The 22,845-nt window shown below is 45.4% G+C and overlaps 1 protein-coding gene across 1 annotated transcript in view; it reads right to left on the bottom strand.

Moving 5' to 3' along the window:
• DHX35 (DEAH-box helicase 35) overlaps window positions 1-22,845 on the bottom strand; it is a 61,885-nt gene that overhangs the window by 8,732 nt on the left and 30,308 nt on the right. Inside the window, exons 9-18 of the mRNA XM_036245035.1 lie at window positions 22,688-22,800; window positions 21,177-21,273; window positions 20,150-20,308; window positions 18,046-18,256; window positions 14,157-14,281; window positions 10,472-10,526; window positions 6,873-6,968; window positions 5,018-5,112; window positions 3,300-3,377; window positions 1,633-1,762 (exon numbers count right to left, since the gene is read on the bottom strand). Coding sequence (XP_036100928.1) covers window positions 1,633-1,762; window positions 3,300-3,377; window positions 5,018-5,112; window positions 6,873-6,968; window positions 10,472-10,526; window positions 14,157-14,281; window positions 18,046-18,256; window positions 20,150-20,308; window positions 21,177-21,273; window positions 22,688-22,800 — 1,159 coding nt within the window. The remainder of the gene's footprint in view (window positions 1-1,632; window positions 1,763-3,299; window positions 3,378-5,017; window positions 5,113-6,872; window positions 6,969-10,471; window positions 10,527-14,156; window positions 14,282-18,045; window positions 18,257-20,149; window positions 20,309-21,176; window positions 21,274-22,687; window positions 22,801-22,845) is intronic.

Here is a 22,845-nt window from a genome sequence, read left to right on the forward strand (position 1 = left end):
GAGAAACTTCCATGTAGAACAAAAGGGGTGGAAAACAGTTCTTGGGGAGCAAGGTGGGAGGAAATCTTAGATATTACAATGGTTGAAGCCCTCCAAAGTTCAACCCTACCTGCCAAAATCTTACTTCTTAGTTTTAATTTATCTCGTTGGAAGAACTAATGTAACTCTGCTGGGCAGGGCTGACAAGGAGAAACAGGTTAAGTACACAGAGGTAGAAGAGCCCCTCTCTCGGCCAGGTGATGGGCACTCCATCGGCTTCTCTCCATCAGCTTCTCTCGAAAAGCTGCCCTTGTAGGCGTCCTGTTTCTAGCAACGACACCAGCTTTACCCAATCACCCAGCTTTCAACTCTTCCCTCTCTCATGAGCTTATTCATTCATCAATATTCTCTGAGCATCAACTATGCTCCTCGTTTCAAGCACCCGTGTCCACGGTCCTCCCTGCCTAGCGTGCCCTTTGCCACCATTTTCTCCCTCAGCCTGTCTGGCTCTGTTGGACGTCCGCCAGCACTCGAGGCCTATTGGGAGACCTCCCAGGCCAGCCCCCGCTGGACACCTTCTTCCCCGAGCCCCCACACCTGCCCACCACAATCACTGTGTCTGCATTGCTACAGTAATAGACTCTCGTAACTGTCTGCTCTCCTAACTTCTCAGAGAGCTGGTGATCTACTACTGCAATAGTTGATCTATCTGTGTCTCTCTCTTAACTGCACTGTCCTGAGAGTAAGAACCAAGTCTTCACCTTGTAATCACTTGCTCGTAGTGCAAGGCAAAATAAGATTCTGAAAACAAACTGCCTGGGTTCAAGCTCTGATTCCACTACACACTCACTGTGTGACTGCAGCAAGTTACTCGTTGCCTCTTGGCCTCATTTCTCCCTGGATTGTTGTGGCATTGAAGGGTTGACATATGGAAACACTCAGAACACTGCCTGGCCTCTTACAGGCAAGCACCGGGGTGCTAAGTACAACTGAGTGCCTGGCACACCATGGGTGATCAAAAAGTAACTGCTGAATGCAGGACAAATGTGTCACTTCCTCAAAGGTGTAGGTTCTGAGCCACACAGGCCTTCCTCTGCTATCACCGTTGTCCTGAACATACCTTCTCCCTAGGACTTGACAACTCAGCTGTGAAATAAGGGGAGTATCACCTGCACCTCGCAGAGTGGGCGACTGGGAGAATACCTGCAGAACCCATCACAGGGTAACTTGTGTGTCCTCACTAACGGCAGTCACCGTCACTGCTAGAGGCCAGTGACAGTGCCTCACACAGCGCGTGTCTCACCCTGGTGACGGCCCAGGTTAAACACACAGGGCTTATATAATACCTGTATTTGAAAGTAAAATGTAACTTACAGGTCACAGTCACAGATACTGTGCACTTAGAAGAATTGTTCTTACGAAGCCTACAGGGAAAATTAACTATATAATGTGCCATGATCTGAAGGTTAATGATTCGTGTCAGGACTCGGGAAAGTTTTTAGGAACAGCCCTCGGACCCAGAAATGAAACGAGCGGCTTCTCCACACAGCCCGGCGGCGGCGGCAGGCAGAGAGCACTGTGCAGCCTCGCATCAAGCCACCCGGAGAAGCGACCACACAGAGGGACGTCACAGCAGTGGCAGCTGCTGCTTACCTTCACTCGACTTCTTGGGCACTTGAAACTTGACCAGAAGCTTTTTCAACTGTTCTCTTACGGTCGCAGCTCTGACGAGACCCTTGTAATTCAGGAAATGTTCCTGGCACCACTGCGAGTTCTTGTTGTGCTAAGGAACAGTGCGGACGGAGGCAGTGAGAGAGAGAAGCAGGCGGGCTCTCGACCGCAGCGGGGCTGGGGAGACCGTCATTCTCTCCCTGCATTCGCTGCCTCGGTGGGACCAGATCTTCGGACGGCAGCCCGTCCTTCTGGACACCTCTCTCAACAGACGCCGGGAGATGCTGGCCAGCTCGCCATCTGGCCGCTCTGTGATCTCACCCTCTGCCCAGAGGGCAAACAGGGCTTAATGACAAGCAGCGTTGTCAATCTTAATGACAATCTTAAATACCTTCCTACGTCAGTGGCAAACTACCAAACAGAACCACTTCCCTGCGGTTCTTTGTAAATCAGCTTTCCTTCCTTGGCAGGCTTGAGTTTATCACTTTATTTGACCGCAGGCAAGCAATTCGACACTTGCCAATTCAGAAATAATTTCCAAATTACTATTATTTATCCCTAACGCATGATTTTCCAATCAACGGTCCTTGATTCTGTCTACATTCTAAACAGTATGTCTTAGATTAATTACTGCTGTGGGAATGTACCTCGGAAATTATATTCCAAGCCAGGGAGGAAAGTGTTTAGAGGAGAAAGTGTGAATCATGGAGGACTTCCCAGAAGGCAGCCACAGGCCACGCAGTGGGGCCGGTACCACACCCACCGGCAGGGAGCTCTGGCTGAGGTGACAGATTGCGTATACAAATAAATGTCAGCTGACTTAATCCGTCATCCATCATCATCTCAGTAAGAGAGCAGGTTTTTCTGAAAACTTCATTCACTGAATGTCTCCCTTTAGATCTCTGGTAAAACAAAAGGTTACGTGTTTCTCCTCCACTAAAAAAGGTTTTTAAAAATAAATTTACAGGATACTAAAAATCCGAAATATGTAATTTCCTCCTTTTATGTCCTTTCCCTTGTCTGAGAGGTTTCTGTTTTCATTGTCTTCATTGTCTTGAATCTCTTTAGCAATTTTTAGTGATAACTTTAAGCTGTATTTGCTCTGAGGAGTACAGAATGTTAAGAACACAAATGAGCACCGCCTATGGCTGAATGTAGACAGGGCGCGTGAGGACCCACGGACCCTCGCCAAGGCGTCTCTCCCAACTTGTTTGCTGCCGGGATGGGGCTGTGCGCAGCCGCACACTCACAGCAACAGCTCTGAAGGGTCAACTAACCCTCTCAGTCACTCCTAGCCTCAGTGATTTGCAGGAAATGTAACAGAACTTCTAGTCCAATGTGGACAGAGTTGTCTGGCCACGCGAGGTGGGGAGAGACCGTGAGGGGAGGGCAAGGAGGGCCAAGCTGGCAGCCTACTGCTGGTAGGCCACATCTCCAGGCCGGAAGAAGAAACGAGTCCTGAGTTCTTCCCGCAAAACTGCACCACATTCTCAGGCACGGGCCACCCACAGACAAGGAGTACTGGCAATAATCTAACAGGGAAGCAGAGTGGTCCCTGGGCCCTTCCTGTAGGAACTGAACTACTGGAGCCCTCGCTCCCAGAGTGAACGGGTGTGTGGAGGGACCTTTCAAGCGGCAGCTCTGCTTACTTTGATAAATGCTTCATACACGTTGAGCATAGTGAGATGATCACCTTCCTCCACAGCAAATTTTCGGTGCACTCGAATCTGGAAAGAAAAAAACAACATTCAGAAGTTGACTCCTGTGAGCCTCTGACTGGGAGACAACATACAATGAATGGCTCATGGCTTGTAGAGCCAGAAAGACCTGGTTTGCATCATTCTAGCTCTGCATTTCCTGAAAGACCTCAGATTAGTTACTTAATCTTTCTCGGCCTCAATTTCCTTATCTGTAAAATCAGGATATTAAGCCTACCTACCAAGACTGCTGTGGGATTAAGATAATTCACTATAAAGTGCCTGGCACAGTTATTAGATAAATGTTAGTGTTCTTGTCTCCACCTCCTCTATCCAGGCAGCATCATCTCTTTCAGAACAACTCCCAGCCCCCAACGGAATGTCAGCTCCAGGAGGGCAGGGGCCCAACTGTCTGACGCGTGGTAGACACGTTATGTTCCTAGACTACCACTCAGACCCCATCCCTAGATTTTTCTTTCTGTAACATCCTGGGCAATGCCATCTGCTCCCACGGATTCAAGGAGCAGCATACGCAATATCGATACAAGCACACACATGCTATTAACTGCAGAATTTTCTCCTTGCATCCAACACCACATAATTCACCTTCCTGCTTCCTTCCAGCATTCAATAACAGAAATTACTGAGCACCTACTGTAGGCTAGACACTGTTCTAGGAAGTTGGGATATAATAGTGAAAAAAACGGTGGTGAGAGAAATACAGTAAACAAGATAAATAAGCAAAATATTTAGTATATTAGGTGGCAAGAGTTAGAGGAAAACATTAAAGCAGGGACGGGGATGGAAATGGCAGGCAGGTGTATGTTGCGTCTTGAGGCAAACTGGTCAGAACTTCAGCTTCCTCCTCCTGAAAGTGAGTGTGCCTGTCCTGAGGTAGGGCTGTTAAACAGGCTAACGGAGAAGCAAATAAACAGAAAATGTAGGAAAGAGACAAAGCCACCTGGGCACGGAGGCAGGACACTTCGTCATCCGTGGTTATACGGCTCTCGGAGAAGATGACAAGAATCTATATGAAGGTTCACGCCTCCCACGACACGTCCAGAGTCAGCCCCTCCGTGCACAAGGCTGCCTTTTCTGACCCTTCCGACAGCAGCAACCTGAGCTCATCACCGACCTGCCTCCATCGTGTGCCTCACCTCTGCGGTGCTCTTCAATGTAACTTCCCTCCCGTCTTCCAACATTCACTCTTTCAGTCACTGGTGCCTGGGCCTCAGGCAAGGCCTTGTCATCTCCTTGGCTGCTGTGCCCAGGCGCGGACTCCTACGTCCCTGATGTGCACACTGGGTTGCTCCCAGAGCAGCCTGAAGGACAATTCCCCTTACGGGAGAGTCAGCAGGACAATGGTTAAGACCTGGGGCTCTGGACTGTGAAAGGCAGCTCCACCGTGGCTGTGCACCCCTGAATGAGTCCCCTAACCTTCCTGTGCGTCCATCTCCAAAAATGATTGTAACAGTATCTCCCAAGCGGTTTATGGTGAAGGTAAAACGGAATGATGCAGAGAAAACATCTGGCACAGCGTCAGGCACACAGCAAACTCACATGTAAGCTAGCATGTGCAGCTCGGCGGCCAGCAGCTGCTAGTTGCTTTAACAAGGAAAGCCCAGAGTGAAAAGCACTGGTACGAACATCAGAGAGAACGTTGGACTTACTGCCTGAGCCTTCTGGTTGGAGGGGACCACAAAGATATTCTGGATCTGCATCATGGCTGCAATGCTGAGAATTTCCTGAGAACAGCCAAAATTTCCTATAAAACAAAAAGCACGTTTGATTTCAGTGAGAAGTGAAAAACATTTTCCCATCTTTCCCTTGTACCATACTGCAAACGACGGTGATATATCCATATATGGCTTGATTTTTAAAGTTTATAATTCATAGATGCTTCACCCTGCCGAATGGAATGTCCTGTATCTGGCCCAGCTGACGGAGGCCTGGACGGACTCCGAGAAAGGAGCTGCTCGTCCATCTGCAGCGGTAACAGGGAGGGATCCGCACTGCGAGCACGGGGAGCCAGACGCACCGCCACTGAAGGAGGTCAGCCCCACACCCGCTCCGACCCTCACGTGAACGCCTAGCATCCTGGCAGGGAGCCCGAGAGGGAAAGGGGGCAGCGAACATGTGGGCTGTGTCCCTTCTGCTGTTTCTGCTCCTGGACCCTTCTCTGAGGTGGCCTGCCTGTCACTAGGGCTCAAGCTAGCCCAGGAAGCACTCTGGGGGCTGCTGCTGGCACCCGGGACCAGCATCTGCAGCGATCGGCCCCCCGGGACTCTGCCGGTCCCACTGCCCCAGCTTCCTGCCTCATGAGTGACAGACTCCCCAACTCCCAACTTAGAATCCTGTTGCCTCAAGTAAGCCTAAGGTCATCTGGTTGTTCCAAAACACAATGACAGCTAACTTTCACCATGTTCAGTCTGACATACAGCTTTGTGGATTGCCAGTTAATGTAAAAAGATAGATAAAAGAGAGACAAAAAATTATTTCCTTTCCTGGGGTGAGAAAAATGCACTCTCTAAGTAATTCTGATTTCTAAGTATGAGAAGACCTCCAGGTCATACACTGTTATCCCTTAACTCATATCCTCACAGATTCTGAAGGTGTCAGAGAAGTTGGGACCCTTGTGCATTGATGGTGGGAATGCGAAATGCTGTAGCCACTATGGAAACCAGTATGGTAATTGCTCAAGAAAAAAAAAAAAATCAAACAGATGATTGCAGCAATTCCATTCCAAGTATATATCCGAAAGCAGCGAAAGCAGGGGCCTGAACAGACATCTGCACACCCCTGTTCACAGCAGCACTGCTCAGAACAGCCACGAGGTGGACGCTCCCTACGTGTCCACCAGCAGATGCACGGACACACAAAACGTGGCCTATGCATACAATGGACTATTACTCAGCCTTAAAAAGGAGGGACACTTTGACATGTGCTACAATATGGATAAACCTTGAAGACATTATACCAAAAGACACAAGTCAGCCACAAGAAAACAAATATTGTATGACTGTACTTATAAGAGGATCCTAAAAGAGTCACAGTCAGAGACAAGGGCAGAATGTGGTTGCAGGGGCTGGGGGAGGAAAGACTGGGGAGTTAGGGTTTAATGGGGACAGTCTCACTTTGGAAAGATGAAAAGGTTCTGGAGATGAATAGTGGCGACACTTCAACAACAATGTGAATGTGTTTAATGCTCCACAGAACTATGCACATAACAAATGCTTAAAATGGTAAATACTGTTATGTATTTTCTACCACAATAACTTCCCTGTTAAAAAAAATCTGAAGGTGTTGGTGCTAGGCCCATGAGAAATAAACAGGAATGCTTACTGAATTGCTGATGACTGACACTGAATTACAAGTTAGCAACATGCCCCAAACCCGACAGCTTTAGGAGATAGCGCCTTCACTATAAATATATTGTACTCGCTTCCCCGGGGCGCACAGAACTCAGGAAAATAACTCCTCTGCCAGTCACAATAAAATCAGTGAGAACTGTCGGTCTCCACCCACCTGATTCAAGCAGCATTTTTGCAAACATGGGATTCAAAGGAAACTCCGCTATTCTCATGCCAAGTGGTTCAGTGAGGCGACAGTCTTTGTCCAGACCTGCCGTGAGAATGACAACCATCAGAAGGCATGCCCCACTGTGTTGACAGACAGACAGTTGTTGGAATAAAAGATGATATATGCTGAAAAAAGATATGCAAAAGATGAATCACACACTGCCACACTCAACCTGACACGAGAGTGCCCTCACAAGAAAAGATCTCCTTTAGGCTCTTGAATATTTAATTTTAAAAACTGACACTTCTTAAAAAAAAAAAAAAAAAGTAAAACTAAATAAATAAAAACTGATACTTCTGATGGCTCCTATTCGAGGACCTCATTATAAGGAACGGCCCTGCAGCCTCCTCCTGCTCCCACTCTCTCCTTGCCCACAGCGGCCTCACTCTGGTCCCCACGCCCCAGACGGCTCTTTCCAAGGGCCCTGCCACACCGCGTGAAACACAAAGGGCATTTCCGGAGGGTCTGCAGCAGCCCTTGACCCTGTGGACCACGGCTCCCTGGAAACACTCTTCCCCGGCTTCCAGGCCCCCACTCTCCTGCTTCTCCGCCATCTCTTGTGCCCCACCCCCGTCGCCTCTGGATCCTCTTCCAGGTCTCATGGCAGATGTCCCGGGACGACATTCTGTGCCCTGTGTTCTTCCCTGGCAAGGTGAGCAACTACAAGGCCGTGACTATGAATCTAAGCACTTGTCCAGGTCTCTCTTTGGTGCCAACACCGGGGCTGTTTATCTAACTTTGCCTCCCGGGCAGTTGACTGAACCGGGCCGACTCCTTCAATTCTCCACATCCCTCCTTGCCTCTGTACCACTGGCCAATAGCCAGAAACCGAATGCCCATGATGTGGACTGTTTTACTATTGTTTAGACTAGTCCCAAGATGTAGCATTAAACCACAAGCTTCTTTAAAGGTGATAATTCAGCCCCGGCCGGTTTGGCTCAGCGGTTAGAGCATAAGCCCGTGGACCAGAGAGGCCCAGGTTCGGTTCCCACTAAGGGCATGTACCTCGGTTTCAGTTTGTCCCCGGCCCCAGTTGGGGTCATGTGGGTGGCAACAACTGGATGTGTCTCTCTCACGTCGATGTTTCTCTCTCTCTCTTCCACCCTCTCTCCCTCCGCTCTCTCTAAAGATAAATGCAAAAAAAAAAAGTGTCCTCGGGTGAGGATAAAAAAAATAAAGGTGATAATTCAGCTTGAAACTAAATTAAGCTGGGTGTTTCCCTCTAGCTTTTCCACTAATATAGGGCAGTGAAGAAATAGAAAATATTTTAAATGTTATGCCGACTGAAGGAAAATTAGTCCAGATGAAAAACTTCTAGGCAGTCAACATTCTCCATTCCCATTACAGATTATCCCAGGAAAGTTTGCTTTCAAGTTCCTGTTACATGCTTGGGAACAGGAGGTATAAACCTATCCCAGCACACACTCACTCTGAGTTGCTTGATGTAGGCCCACCTAAGGGCCTTTTAAATCACAGAAGATCCTTTAAATCAGTAACTGGCTATTCCTCCACAGGAAAGTATCATAAATACAATGAATGAAGATGGACTCCAACCTCACTCCATTCAAAAAGTTAACTCAAAATGGCCCTGGCCGGTTTGGCTCAGCGGTTAGAGCGTCGGCCTGCGGTCCGGAGAGACCCGGGTTCAGTTCCCGCTAAGGGCATGTACTTCGGTTGCAGTTTGTCCCCGGCCCTGGTTGGTCGTGCGGGTGGCAGCCACTCGATGTGTCCCTTCACATCGATGTTTCTGTCTCTCTCTCCCTTCCTCTCTCTCCCTCCCACTCTATCTGTACAAAAAAATGGAAAAATATCCTCAGGTGAGGATTAAAAAAAAAAAAAAAAAGTTAACTCAAAATGAACCATAAACCTACTAAATGAGCTAAAACTATGAAAACACTCTTCAAAGAAAACCTAGGGGAAAAAAATCTGCATGCCTGTGGGTTAGGCAATGGTTTCTTAGCTATGACACCACAAATAACAAAAAAAAAAAATAGATCAATTGAATTACTTAAAACTTTTGTACTGCAAATGATACCATCAAAAAAGTGAAAAGCCACGCCACAGAATGGAGAAATATTTACAAATCACAGACCTGAAAAGAAATGTGTACCGACAATATATAAAGAACTCCTCCAACTCAATAATAAAAAGACAGTACCCCAAAGTTAAAAATGGGCAAAAGATTTAAAGACATTTCCCCAAAAAAGACACACAAGTAGCCAATAAGAATATGAAAAGGTGCTCAACATCATTAGTCATTAGAGAAATCCAAATCAAAACCACAAGATACCACTTCCTATCCACTAGGATGGCTAGAATACAAAAGACAGATCATAACAAGTATTAGCAATCTGCTATTATGTGAGAAATTGGAAACCACCATAACCTGCTGGTTGGAATGTCCACCACACACGTGTACACGAATGTTTACAGCAACACTACGTATATTAGCCAAAATGAGGAAACCAACCCAAATGTCCATCAACTGATGAGTGGATAAGAATAACATGTGGTATATCCATACAATGGAATATTATTCAGCAATAAAAAAAAAATTAAGTATTAATATGTGCTCCAACATAGATGAATCTTGAAAACGCCAAGCTGAATGAAAGAAGCCAATAATAAAAGACCACATATTATATGATTCCATTTATATGTAATGTCCAGAATAGGCAAATCTGTAGAGACAGAAAGTAGATTAGTGGTTCCTTGGGGCGGGGAGGAGTGAGGGGTGAGGGAATGAGGAGTGAGTACTGATGGGCAGATTTCTTTCAGGGGTGATAAAAATTTTCTAAATATTCTAAACTTGCAGTGATGATTGCACAACCCTGTGAATATACTAACAACCGCTGAATTGTACATTTTAAATGAGTGAGTTACACCTCAATAAAGATGTTAAAAGTAAAAAAGGAATCTCAAAGGACAAAACCTCCACTAAAACTTAATACCAAAATGGATATTATATTCACTTGGGGCAACAGTCACGGAAAAAACACGTACTTCCTGAGGGGGTGAATTTAGGCAACAATTTTCTCTATCTTAAGGGAAATACTGCATTTTCAAACAAGAGAATACAGATGTCTCCATGACATGGTGTTTCCTTGCCCAAAGAATGCCCAGGCTGGTATCCTACCCAGTTCTTCACAGGGAACTCCAGAAATGGAGTAAAGGGGAGTCAGGGAGAGGACGCTGAGCCACAGACTTCAGGGTGGGTGGAGGGACAGAGAAAAAGGTCAGGAGAGGTAACACCTGAAATACTGGTAGGAAATCTTCTGGATGTCTTTAGGAGGGTGGCTCTGGTAATGGTTATTAAAACTTCTGAGGTACTGACATGCGTTATGAATTGGCTGTCATGAGTAGACTTCGTGTACTATTAATGCCACCTTATTTCCATAAAGCTTAAGAATCCTTAAGAAGATTATGTCTCTGGGGAGAATCAATCCCATTCCTGAAGATAATAAGGGGCCTACAGTGAATACAACCTAACTAACATCACACATTAGTAAACAGGTCAGAGAACACACAATAAGAGACGGGCATACCTCCCAGGGCATAGAGTAACTCCAACGCTTGAACCATCGACTGTGCCGGAGGGGGCTGTAAAAAACATAAAAATCCTCCTGAATTAATTCCTTCGGGTGGCAGACATAAAAATGTGTTTCCTGCTCAATCTACGCCCCGCCCCCCGCATGCCCACACTTCACCTCCACTTGCCTAGTCATGATGCTGGAGCCCTTGAACCGCCCTTCCTCTCCTTCCCAGCATCCTTAGCACTGATCAGTCTTTAATCTCCGCTTGATTAAACATTTCCCTTGGAAGCCCTTCCTCATGCTTCCCTCCTTCAGAAGTGGACTACCTTGAACCGCTTCCTTGTTTTTCCTAAACTCACACTAGACAATCCTAATTTTTACTGTAGCCTCCACCTTCTACCACACTGGAAGCCCCATGATACTGCAGTACTGGTTGGCGACTGATGTGGGCATCACCCAGAGCCCTGCTCCAAGCCTTGCCTATAAGGGGTAACTGACATGTGGTCGAATCTGAATTCCTGAAAATAAGAGAAAACTCTAGATGAGCTAAAGTTAAGCAAAGCTGATACTGTGACCTTCAGTCTGACTGTCTAGATCCTTACCTCCTCCTTCCTTCCATAAATCCTGACTGAATATCTACTAACTGCCAAGCACCATTACTATTTTCTGCTAAATTATTTCATTTAGAATAAACCAGGTAATAAAATTATAGTGCTTTACAAACTGCGTGGCTCCTTTTTCCTAAATGCATTCACATAACGTATTTTAAGTATCACAAGATATTTAGTTCAATTTTACAGATGAAGAACGTGAGTAACAGTAAGTAAAAGACAGCTGAACACGGTCAAGTAGGCAGTTGATGGCAAAGCCAGAAACCGAACTCCGGTCGCACTTTTTTCACTCTAGGCCACCCCCTGGCGGCCAAGGAATAAGGTTGTGCTTCAAAGTTGTGCTGACCGCACACACACACGCTTATGAGGGTAAGGACTAGACCTAATCACTGCACAGAGGGTCCTGCACAAATCATGGCCGACTAACTCATGGAACTGACTCACTAGTGCCTCTGACATCTGCCTTGACAAGAGGCAAAATACACTGCACCTAAGTGGACGAGCCCAACTCCTCTGGGAGCTTGTACCCTGAGATCACATGAGATATGTCAACAGGAACAGGAAGGTTTTGAATACTTACAGAACAAAACTAACGAGGTCCTCTTTGACTCCTTGACCCTATTTCCAGTCCCCTGTTAATTCCACTCTTTGAATTTATCATCAATGAACAAAACAAAACAATACCTCTCCCCCAACCCCCACAAAGCATAGTGGCATCATCTGATTTGGGATCATATGCAAACACTATTTTCACATAGCTGGGAATACTGGATATGTATAATTTTAGCTCGTTTCTCTCACTGTTTGGTTTTCTGTTGTCATTGTTTCGTGTACCCATAGGAACTTCAGTGATTACTTGGGACAGCTGCAATAACATTCCAACAAGGTCATACATACTCTGTAAAATAAGCAATTCACTTGCTACTGAGCAATTGAGTTGTTTTCAGTTCTTTGCTAGTGTAATTTTAGGGCAAAATATACAAAATTATATGTACCCTGTGATTTCAATTGTGAAACACACCATTTCAAGGGAAAATAACCAGAAGGGACTACATGAAGATGAATTGGTATGTATTTTCCTCATTTCTCAGTCCAAAGTTAATGGTTTTCATTATTTATATATTTTTTAATCTAATATAAAATGATGCTATAAAAAAAAATGTCCATTTCATATATGGACATATAAGAAGACAGTTTTGGTCTTCTTTTGAACTCTCTTTTTCAGGAGACATTTCCCAGAGAATACACACCAGAAGTTTCTATGGCTCATAAGTAATGTCAGGAAGGCCTCCATGAGGACCAAAACAGGACGCAACCACTTTCCCCAGTGGGTCCGCTCTGGCTGTTATCATCCCGCCTTGTGTGTGATCATTAGTCAGTGTAAAGTGGCGCTTCATAGCTATTCCTTTTGCACCCCTCTCTCTTCTAGAAAAGCGAGCATTTTCGACATTAATTGACTGTTTGTGCTGTTTCCTTTCCCTTCCTTTTTCTTCAGGGATACCAGATTTATTCTGAATGATGTCTGAAAACTCTGTAGTTACGAGATGCTAATCCATCACTGTTGCCATTGTATGTTTCCTTTCCCTTCATCTTCGGTGTGGGGTTTTTCAGAGCTTTTCATTTGCATTTACTGTTCATCTTTTCTTTATAACTTCTTGCACTATACACCAATAAACAAAGGGTGTATTTTCTTCGCACTTACAATAAACCCACAATTGCTTTCCCAGCGAGGGAGAGTGCTCCTTTCTGGTCCTTCATTTGCCTAGTTTATTGTAGCGTATGTGACACTGGGGACTTTATTACCCGGAATCCAGACCTGCCACACTGTTTACCAACACAGCTGGGACAGAACAGAGAGCTAAAGTGCGAGTCTCCAAATTATAAAAATCCGAGAAGGAAACATGAGTGAATATTTATTAACTAACTGACCTAGAGATGAGGAAGTGTTTCATAAGCACAAGAATAATAAAAGTTATAAAGGCAAAGATTATTTCAGTAAAGAAAGACTTTACTGTGGAAACATTTAGAATGCCTGCACATTGAAACATAATAATAAGCTTAAAAACAGTAAAATACAAATAACTAAAAACACTATTTGCAAGAAATACTGTAGACAAAGATTAATGTCTTTAATAGTTCAAGGATTCTAAACACTAATTGTAACAGATATGGCTTTAACACAAAAGTATAAAGTGGACCATAAACTTTTTTTAAAAATTACTTTTTGAGAACAAAGTACTAAGGTATAGATGGTATGTTTCCCTCCTTCCTTCCTTCCTTCCTCCCTCCCTTCTTTCCTTCCTTCCTTCCTTCCTTCCTTCCTTCCTTCCTTCCTTCCTCCCTCCCTCCCTCCCTCCCTCCCTCCCTCCCCACCATCAATCAAATGAGCAAAACCCTGTAAGAAAATAATACGGCGTGATGGGAGCACAGTGAGTAGGGCATTCCTGCGCTGCTGGAGTTTGTACGTGCAAAGCAACTCGGCCATGTGTCAAGGACCTACAACATGACCATGGCCAACTGACCCAATAATTTCTCACCTGGAAACCTGCCTTAGGAATAAGCAGAAATGCAATCACCACCAGTCCCCTCCCCACAGCTCCTCCAAAGCCCTCTGGGCTCCCCAGTTGTGATACCCTCATCGAGACTACAGACATGCTCACTATCCTGGACCTCGCCACCCCTCCCAACCTGGTGAAATCCCATGAGTTTCACATCTCACCACAGGCATAATTACTGGGCTGGGGGCCCTGCCACTGTCTCTCCCAGCACTGGGCACATGCACTGCAGTACCCATTACTTGTCTCTCTTCCCCCGCAGACAAGAACAGGAACTGTGTCTGCCTGGTCTGGCTGTATTCCCCTATACCCTGCACAGGAACTGGTGCAAAGTAGGCACAAAACATAAGGAAGAGAGGGAGGGAGGGAGGAGAAGGGTAGGGGAAGAGGAGGAGGAGGGGAGGGGGAGGGGAGGGCAAGGGGAAGGGAAAGGGAAGGAAGAAAGGAAGGGGACATGCTCCACACCAATGTCCTGACATTCGCTGCGAGCACCCCAGCCTCCCCATGGCCCCAGACAGAAGGCAGACTCACCGACATGAAGTGGAACCTGAGGACGTTGTCGATCCCCAGTGCTTTCAGCTGCAGGATGACAGGTGCCAAGTTGCTCCGCTGCATCTCGGGAACAGTGGCCTGAGGCAGCTTGTCAAAGGCTTCCTCTGAGGATAGGAAAGCAGAACTGTTTGGGATCGAATGTCACAATCAAATGCAATCACCACGACAGAGGAACGGTTTTCCTTCTCTGACTAGAGGCTCTAGGGTTCCAGCATCAGATGCATATATTATGATATAAAGTTATTTCATGTTTAAGAAAGACCATTCTACTTAAAAAATACTTTAGCAACTTATATCTTCATAAACAATATATCTTTATGAAAATTTGTCCTTTTATTTTAGTGTGATTTTTTTTAATGTTTTTTAATATTAAGTCAAATATTAAGTCAAAGCAACAAACATTGCTGAATCACTATTGGTGCCCAGTTGCCATTACCACTGCTTGGGACAGTAAGTCAAAAGGGCCAGAACAATTCAAAATGAATTACCCAAAACAGTAGCTAGAATATAACAAATGACAAAATCTTATAAAGAACAAAAACTGTCCAAAGCTAACTTCTGAAATCAAGGAGCCAAACGTGCACGTCCCCCGCGCAGCCCAGTGGCTGTCCCAAACAGAAGAATGCACACTTGCATGCCCATCAGGAACAGAGGGCAGCTCCCCACAGGGAGAGGAGAGCACCACGAGGCGCAGACGTGCCAAGATGGGAGGGGAGGAGGACGGGGAGGGAGGGAAAGAGACTGTGGGAGGACAGCGTATAAAAGCTAGACCAAAAGGCTAGGGGAACGAAGAGGGAGGAGGAGATTAGATCCATTTTGTACACATTCAGAACGCCTATGGATTATACAGAGAATGCTCCACCCACAAAATCCTCCCATATCGTGAACATTTTCATGGTGCAAACCCTCCTTAACACAAGGGTGGCCCAACTTCCACTTAGACCATTAAGCTTCAATTAACTAGATAAAAAGCAACCAAAACAGCACTATCACCGAAGAACTTTCGAAAGGTCTTTGCTGAGAAAACAGGCAACCACTGTTCTGTGGAGTGGCCAACACAAACTGCCAGAGGCCTGGGGCTAACTGGGAGCCCCTGGTAACAGACAACGGCAGGAAGTTTGTTCCAAAGGGGACACTGCCTTTGAGTTTACGAACACTTGGGGAATGGATTTTTGGTAGGATAACCACATTTTCCAAGTACACTGCTGACCGAGGGAGAAGCAAAGCTGTCAGATAAGGGGACAGCCCCACTTCTGAGAAGAACTCACAGGAGCTAAGTGCTTCGTAAGAGTTCAGTGACACTCAAACTCCACCGAGGACTTGAGTGTATGAAGCACTGGGAGCTGCAGGTCAATGGCTTTGAGAAGCTTCAGTGATACGAAGGGGCCTAGGACAGATGATCTCTGAGACCAGGTCCCAGTGAGCGGTCCTCCCAAAGGGAAAGGGAAACTCAGGGAAGGAAGAAGCTTAGCCACTGGAAGAAAACACCTGAGGTTGCTTCATGAGGGAGGTGCCATTTGAAAAAGGACTCGAAGGATAGAGAATACGTTGGGCAGAGGAAACAGCTCCAGGAAAGGTATCAAAGGAACGAGAGGTGGGTGTGGGAAAACAGAAGGCATGCCCAGGAAGAGTGTAGTTCAGCTGTGCTGCAGCAGAGGGGAGCAATAGGTGGACTGCGGGAGAAGATAAGCAGAGAAAAAGTCATGGGAGTTTCGGAGAAACTCTTAAGGGTTTAAGCAGGTAGCACCAGCTCAGAGCTGCGCTCTCTGGAAGTTTCTAGAGGTTAGCCAAGATCTAGAGGCTGGATCCTAGAGGCTGCATTAGATCCTAGAGGCTGGACCTAATGTACCCTATTACTGTTGGTGGTCCCTCCCCAACCCCACCTCCACTAAGACTGCTCCTGCTAAGGAAGCCAGATAGACCTGCCTACCTTTAGTCTGCATACTATTTGATTTCTTTGGAGCATGAGATGATGTTCCAAAGAAATTTCCTCTTTAAAAATAACTTTAATTTCCTCAAAAAGTGAAGACAGAATTACCACATGACCCCACAATTCTACTCCTAGGTATACACCCAAAAGAACTAAAAACACGTACTCAAACAAGTACGTGTACACATGTTCATAGGAGCAATTATTCACAATAACCAAAAGGGGGAAACAACCATCAGCTGATGAATGAATAAGCAAAATGTGGTGTAACTGTGGTGTATCTACACGGTGGAATGTTATTCAGCTATAGAAAAGAATAAAGTACTGATAAAACATAGATCAACCTGGAAAACATTTAATATTGATTATGCTCAATGAAAAAAGCTAGACACAAAAGGTCACATATTGTATGATCCCATTTATGTAAAATATCCAACAGATAAATCCAGAGGCAGAACAAAGATTGTGTTGGGAGCAGGGAGGGAGGCAGGGAGGAATGGAGAGAAACTACCTAATGAGCAAGGGGTTTTACTTTGAAGGGAGGGAAATGTTTTGAAACTAGACAGAGGTGAATGTAATAAATGCCACTGAACAGTTCAATTTTAAGTTATGTAAATTTCACCTCAAAAAGATTTGTTTAAGTAGCTTGAAACTCTCCTGCCCTGGCTTTCTGGATGCCTCGACTACCTTGGCGCTCCTCTTGCCACTCTAATCGTTCCTTCTGAGCACCTTCAGTGCGGAAGACCCTACATCTCATCTCGGGCTCTGTCCTTCCCTCTGTCCCCTGAATTCCGCCCCCCACCCTTCCCCGCGTACCTGTGCGTTCCACTCCCTCTGCCTGGTGTGCTGAAATCTGATCTCCACCGCTATCCCCTCACCGGGATTACTGGGCTGCCAATAAGATCAGGCCCAAATACTCGACTGCGAAGTCCTCCCCAACAGGGTAACTCCCTGCCCTCCGCTGCCAAGGCTCATTCCTTGATGGCAACCCTACCACACCACAACATGCCAATCTGTTTGTCTGTGGGTCTGCCTCCATCAACAGGCTGTCAGCGACCACACGTGGCCACAGACCACCTAGCCCTAGATCTCCAAACCCGGGCACCGCGCCTGGCTCTGCAAACATTTACTAAAAGAAAGAACGATGTCAAGGACTGAACACAGGCAATGGTAACCAGAAAGGAAAGAAGAAATAAATGATAAAATCCCCAGGTCTGGTAAGTGACTGTAGATGGATACTGGACTGAGGAGGGAATTAAACATGATGTGGAAATGAAGTCCGGACAACCATCAACATGTCAACAAGTCAAGTGCAGAGAGAGAGACAGCTCTTGGACATCACTGTCTGTAGGGAAGGCTGTCTTCAAGCTGCAGAGAAGGCTCCTTAAGGGCCAGAACAGTCTTGATGGTATTTATTTTGCTCCTTCAGAGCCTAGCATGGTGCACAGCACAGAACAGGACCTGACCAACTGTTTGCTTTCTATCATTGAGTCTCAGGATAGATCTTGCCATTTTAGCTCTGCAAAGATGCTCTGACCAGAGGTAAAGATGGAACCCATTGTGGGGCCCCACAGGATGCAGGGATCCCAGAACAAGAAAACAGCACATTAAGTTAAGGGAAAAGTAAAAAAGACAGAACCTGAGACACATGGCCTAAGCTACAGGGTCACATGGCAAAAAACAGGTCTAAGCCCAAACATTAGGTAGAACAGGGATGGCAAGACATTGGTAACACAAAGGCCAGCTTTGGCCAATAGGGAACAGTAGCAAAGAAGTGCTATGTTTAGAGTGAGGAAGGTGAGGGTGCCAGGTTACAGAGGGACGTGTGAGGGAGGTCTGGATTTTACGTGAAGTCCTGCCCATGGAGGGTAAACATAATACTCTCCAATGCCCTGGACGACGGAGAAAATCAACACCCTTAAAGAAAGCCACACTAACCTGTATAAAGGCGATAACATTTTCCCGAGCGGCTGCGGCCACCACGCCCAGCTCGCTGGTTGGCTGACGCCTGGGACACTGGGACCACCACCAAGCACTCGATAGCTGTCCTGGGATTATAGGCTCGGAGTTTCACGAAGCCACAGTCGATCACATAGACAATCCCGCTGATTGTAATGGAGGTTTCTGCCACATTGGTAGCCACTATCACCTAAATTCCCCACAGAATGAAGAGTAGAAACAAAAGTTATTTGGTTCTTTTCACTTTTAATCAACTATTCAAAATCCTAAAAGATTTAAAGATATTTCTGACATTGCAAAATCTTCAGGAGGTAGTTTGGTATACTAGAAAGAGCATGAGTTTTAGGGTCAGGGTGCCCTGGGTTTGAAGTATCCCAGAGCATGTGACGTTGGACAAGTTAATTAACCTCCTGAGCATGGTTCCTTATTAACATAGTATTTACCCCTCTCTCAGGGTTGTGGAGGGGATTAAATAGGAAATATACATAAAGTGATTAGAGCCTGGTACTGGGCCCATATTAAATATTCAACAAATGCTAGTTATTGCCTTTTGCATAACTAAGGTAAATCACCACCGTGCGCAGGTATATTCAGGTATTCACTCACAGTCTAGCTATTTTCTGAGGTTGTGCTGTGCCAGGCACTGTGCAAGGTGCTGGGGATGTTTGATGAACAAGAGAGAGAAGAACCCTGTGCTTCTCTGTCAAGTGTGAGTGTGTGGGTGAAGAAGTAATGAACATAAACAATAATTGCAGAGAGTGACAAATACTATGAAGAAAATACAACAGAGTAAGACTGTAAAGTTGCATAGTATTTAAGGTGTTTACTATGTATTACAATAATGGGGTATACTATTTTAGACTGGATGGTCAGAAACAGCCTCTCTAAAAGGATTTTGAGCTGAGACCTGAGTTACAAGAAGTAGCCAACCCTATGGAGATCCAGGCAGAAGAAACAGCCGGGAGAAAGGAGAAAGAGCCAGTGCACCAGAGTCCAGAGTAAGTACAAGATCATGCACAGTCTCTGGGCCACCATGAACTGTTTGCATTTCATTCCAAGTGCACTAGAGCTGCCCCTGGAGGATCTGAAGCAGCAGGGGATGTGCACAGATAGCACTTAGAACGTTTTTAAGGCATTTTTACATCTATCATTTCATAAAAATCTTCCTACCATTTTTATATAGTACATATGTTTTTATGCTATAAAATCATCTTTCTAAAAGTCATTATTTATGTTTTACAGCTGAGAAAACCTGGACTTGCAGTTGAGTAATTCATCCCAGAGCACAGAGTAACTCAGGCACAGAACCAAGGCCTTCTGACTGGTTGGCCATAGGTCACTGGGCAGACTCAAGCTGCTCCATCTCAGTGGCCAGGAGGCTGAGCTCTCTCTTCCAAGTGGTCTGAACTGGGAGCAGATCGTCAGACCACCCCTCAAATACTGTATTCTCTACTGCCTGCTGATACACAGCTACCAGCAGCCAACTTCAGGCCAGTTCTGGGCCTTCCCCATCCCAGGGAAGGGAGAGCGGAGTAAGGCCCAGGGGAACGATGAGCGAGAAGCAGACTGGCTACCTGCCGGCTCTCTCAAACCAGTGCTTCCCACCACACCCTTCCCCACCCCAATTTCAATGCTAGATATTTTTAAGCCACACCTTGAATTAATTAACTTAAACTTGGCTCTACAGGCAAAGTGATGCTTCAAACAAATGGCTTAGGAACCACTTGCAGTAATAGATCTACTGTTCCCGACTGATCACAATCCACCAACACGATCCTTTAAGCCAAGAGTGTCACGGGGAAATATTAGGCAGGCAGGAAAGAGGCCAGGATAAATCACCTGCTCTGATGATTACTGTCAGAGTGGCCATTCTCTGGAGCAGGTTCTGAAATCTTTGCAGCACATTATTGTGTGCTTACAGATCTACTGCACAGAAACACAGACCTAAAATTCTTAAAGGAACCTGCCTGTACAGCAAGTTTCACTTCAGCTTAAAACAGAAAATCTTTACAGTGCTCAGCAAAGGGGCACCAAAATGATTCTAGATGTCAGCAAACACCCTTGGTCATCGGGTTAGTCTCACCTTTCGGACACTGCGTGACACCCTTTCAAACACTTTCATTTGCTCAAAGGAAGGCAGTCCTGCGTACATGGGGAGAACCCGAAGGTGTCTCTTCATCCCAGTCCGACCTAGTGCTCGAGCCTGCTCGATCAGCATGGACACGACAGTTTCTACCTCCTCCTAAAAACATCGAACCAGGAACCAAAGAAACCAAGATTAATTTGAAGTTGAAGCATGTCACTTTTTCATATGAAAGCTGGGATCAGGATTTTAACTGTGGTCAGATTCATGTCTTCCAGTATGATCACATTTCACTCTGGGGTGGCATTTAATCAAATGCTACCCCAACAATGGTGTCTGCGGGGTGAACATGTTCAACTGTCAGGTTAATTACAGAAATCTACACCATCTGTAGAAAATAAAAGAGCTCCTAATAAACAAAAAAAAGGACTAATTAACGTTTACGTATTGTGACAAACAAAGCACTGCATACATATGAACAAGTTGTGACAGATAAAATCACTACACCCATTTCCAAGAAAAGACTACTGAATTGTGGAAAATGCTCAACAGCGGAAACGATTCTAGCTAGAGGGTAATTCTGAACAGTGTTGCAACCCTGAGTGAGCACTTGGGCTTGTTCAGTTGTCTTTCCAGTGAAGTGCCCACTCAGTGTCCCCAGGATAAACTGGAAAGGGTCACTGGGAAAGAAGCATGCAGCAGTAACATGCATACACAAAAATGCAATATTCAATTGTAGTAAATAGAACAGTTTATTGAATTAAGTGTGTAATATCCTTTGGAATCAGCTAATAAATTTCAAATACATCTGACCCTTTGCAGACAGAACAGGTTAGAGCCAATGACTTTTTGACAATGTAGTCAATAGATGAATGATACCAAACCAAATAATTTTTTTTGCAATTAAGTAACCACAGAATACAATAAAACTGAAACAAATGGCTAAGCAAAGTAACAGGCCTCTGTATTAATTTTGGTGCTACCTTTACATGTCTGTTCATTATAGAAAAAGGTCCAATGGAATTACCTGGCCAGTAAGAAATGCTAATATGTCTCCATCTCCTTCTGTCTGGTGAATTTTCATCACAGTTTCTACAGTTGATTTGATATAATCTGGAACAGGACTGAAAAGATACATGAGATAAAGTCATCACTAGAATACACACACTAGTTACAGACCCATTACCAGGGAAATCTGGCAGCAGAAGCTCATAAAAGTTAGTTTAGGCCTGTCCAGCAATAATCAGTATATGAATAAACAAAGTAAGTATTCATTTTTTTCTTTTTTTAAATGCAACATCTGAAAATAATTCATTGCCCTGGCTGGTTTTCTCAGTGGTTAGAGCATCAGCCCACGGACCAAAGGGTCATGGGTTTGATTCCAGTCAAGGGCACATACCTAGGTTGCAGGTTCAATCCCCAGCTCTAGTCAGGGTGGTGCAACGTGTCTCTCTCAAATCGATGTTTCTCTCTCTCCCCCTCCCTCCCTTCCATTCTACCTAAAATAATTTTAAAAAATGATAATATTTCATAATTACATGTCAACTATGATTTTTTTGCTTTATTCACAAAGAAATAAAAACAATAAACCCATGCAAATCGACGTGCTATCATTAGCATGCAAAGATGTCAGCCAGTGAAAACAGGGAGGTGTTTCCAGTGCTAAACCCCACACTCTTTCCATTTTCCTTCCTGACCACTGGCAGCGTGTCTGAGGGGGATGGACAGAGCTGATGGATGTGCTGTCCAACCACAAGGACTCAGAAGTCAAGCCCACAACTCTCTGGACTTTCAGCCACTATCTGTCCAGTGACTCGGTGTAGAAATTAGAATGACTCCCTTCCTCCCCAAGGGGGCTCCTCCCAAAAATGTCAACCAGGCTTTCTTGCTAGGATGTAGAGAGCCGAGAACCAAATAATTCATATTGCCAATACCGCCCCCACCAAAGGCAGTCTTGTAAACCCCAGTTCTGAAAATTATCAAGCCATCCTTCCCACAACCTTGTTGCCACTTTGCTCTTTCCTACTGAGCTACTGACCACAGATTTATAGAAACATGAATATCAGTGTCAAGAATTTAAACCAGCCCTGGCCAGTTTGGCTCAGCGGTTAAAGCGTCGGCCTGCGGTCCGGAGAGACCCCGGTTCGGTTCCCGCTAAGGGCACGTACTTCGGTTGCAGTTTGTCCCCGGCCCTGGTTGGTCGTGCGGGTGGCAGCCACTCGATGTGTCCCTTCACGTCGATGTTTCTCTCTCTCCCTCCCTTCCTCTCTCTCCCTCCCACTCTATCTGTACAAAAAATGGAAAAATATCCTCGGGTGAGGATAAAAAAAAAAAAAAAAGAATTTAAACCACACTCAGCAGTGATACTGAGCAGGGCTCCAGAACATCCTATCAATGACAGAAGACACAGAGTCTGTGCCCCTCTTCACCGGCCTGGCACATCACCCTGGGAAGACACACACTTGCTTCTCATTCTACAACACAGGCCTAGCTTTCCAATCACCATCACCATCATTAAAAATGCAAGTATCATCAAACCTTTGTAGATAAAATATATCCACTGGAAATGTTCGCCCTTCCACTGTAAGGATCACACATGTATCGCGGGTTGGGTCACTGGTTTCATTTTGATTAAAGAAATCCCAAAATTTCTAAAAATAAAATAAAAAATAAATTCTTCATTCCGCTCAAAATAG

The sequence above is a fragment of the Molossus molossus genome, unplaced genomic scaffold (assembly GCF_014108415.1).
Source record: "Molossus molossus isolate mMolMol1 unplaced genomic scaffold, mMolMol1.p scaffold_m16_p_6, whole genome shotgun sequence".
Classification (NCBI taxonomy): Eukaryota; Metazoa; Chordata; class Mammalia; order Chiroptera; family Molossidae; genus Molossus; species Molossus molossus.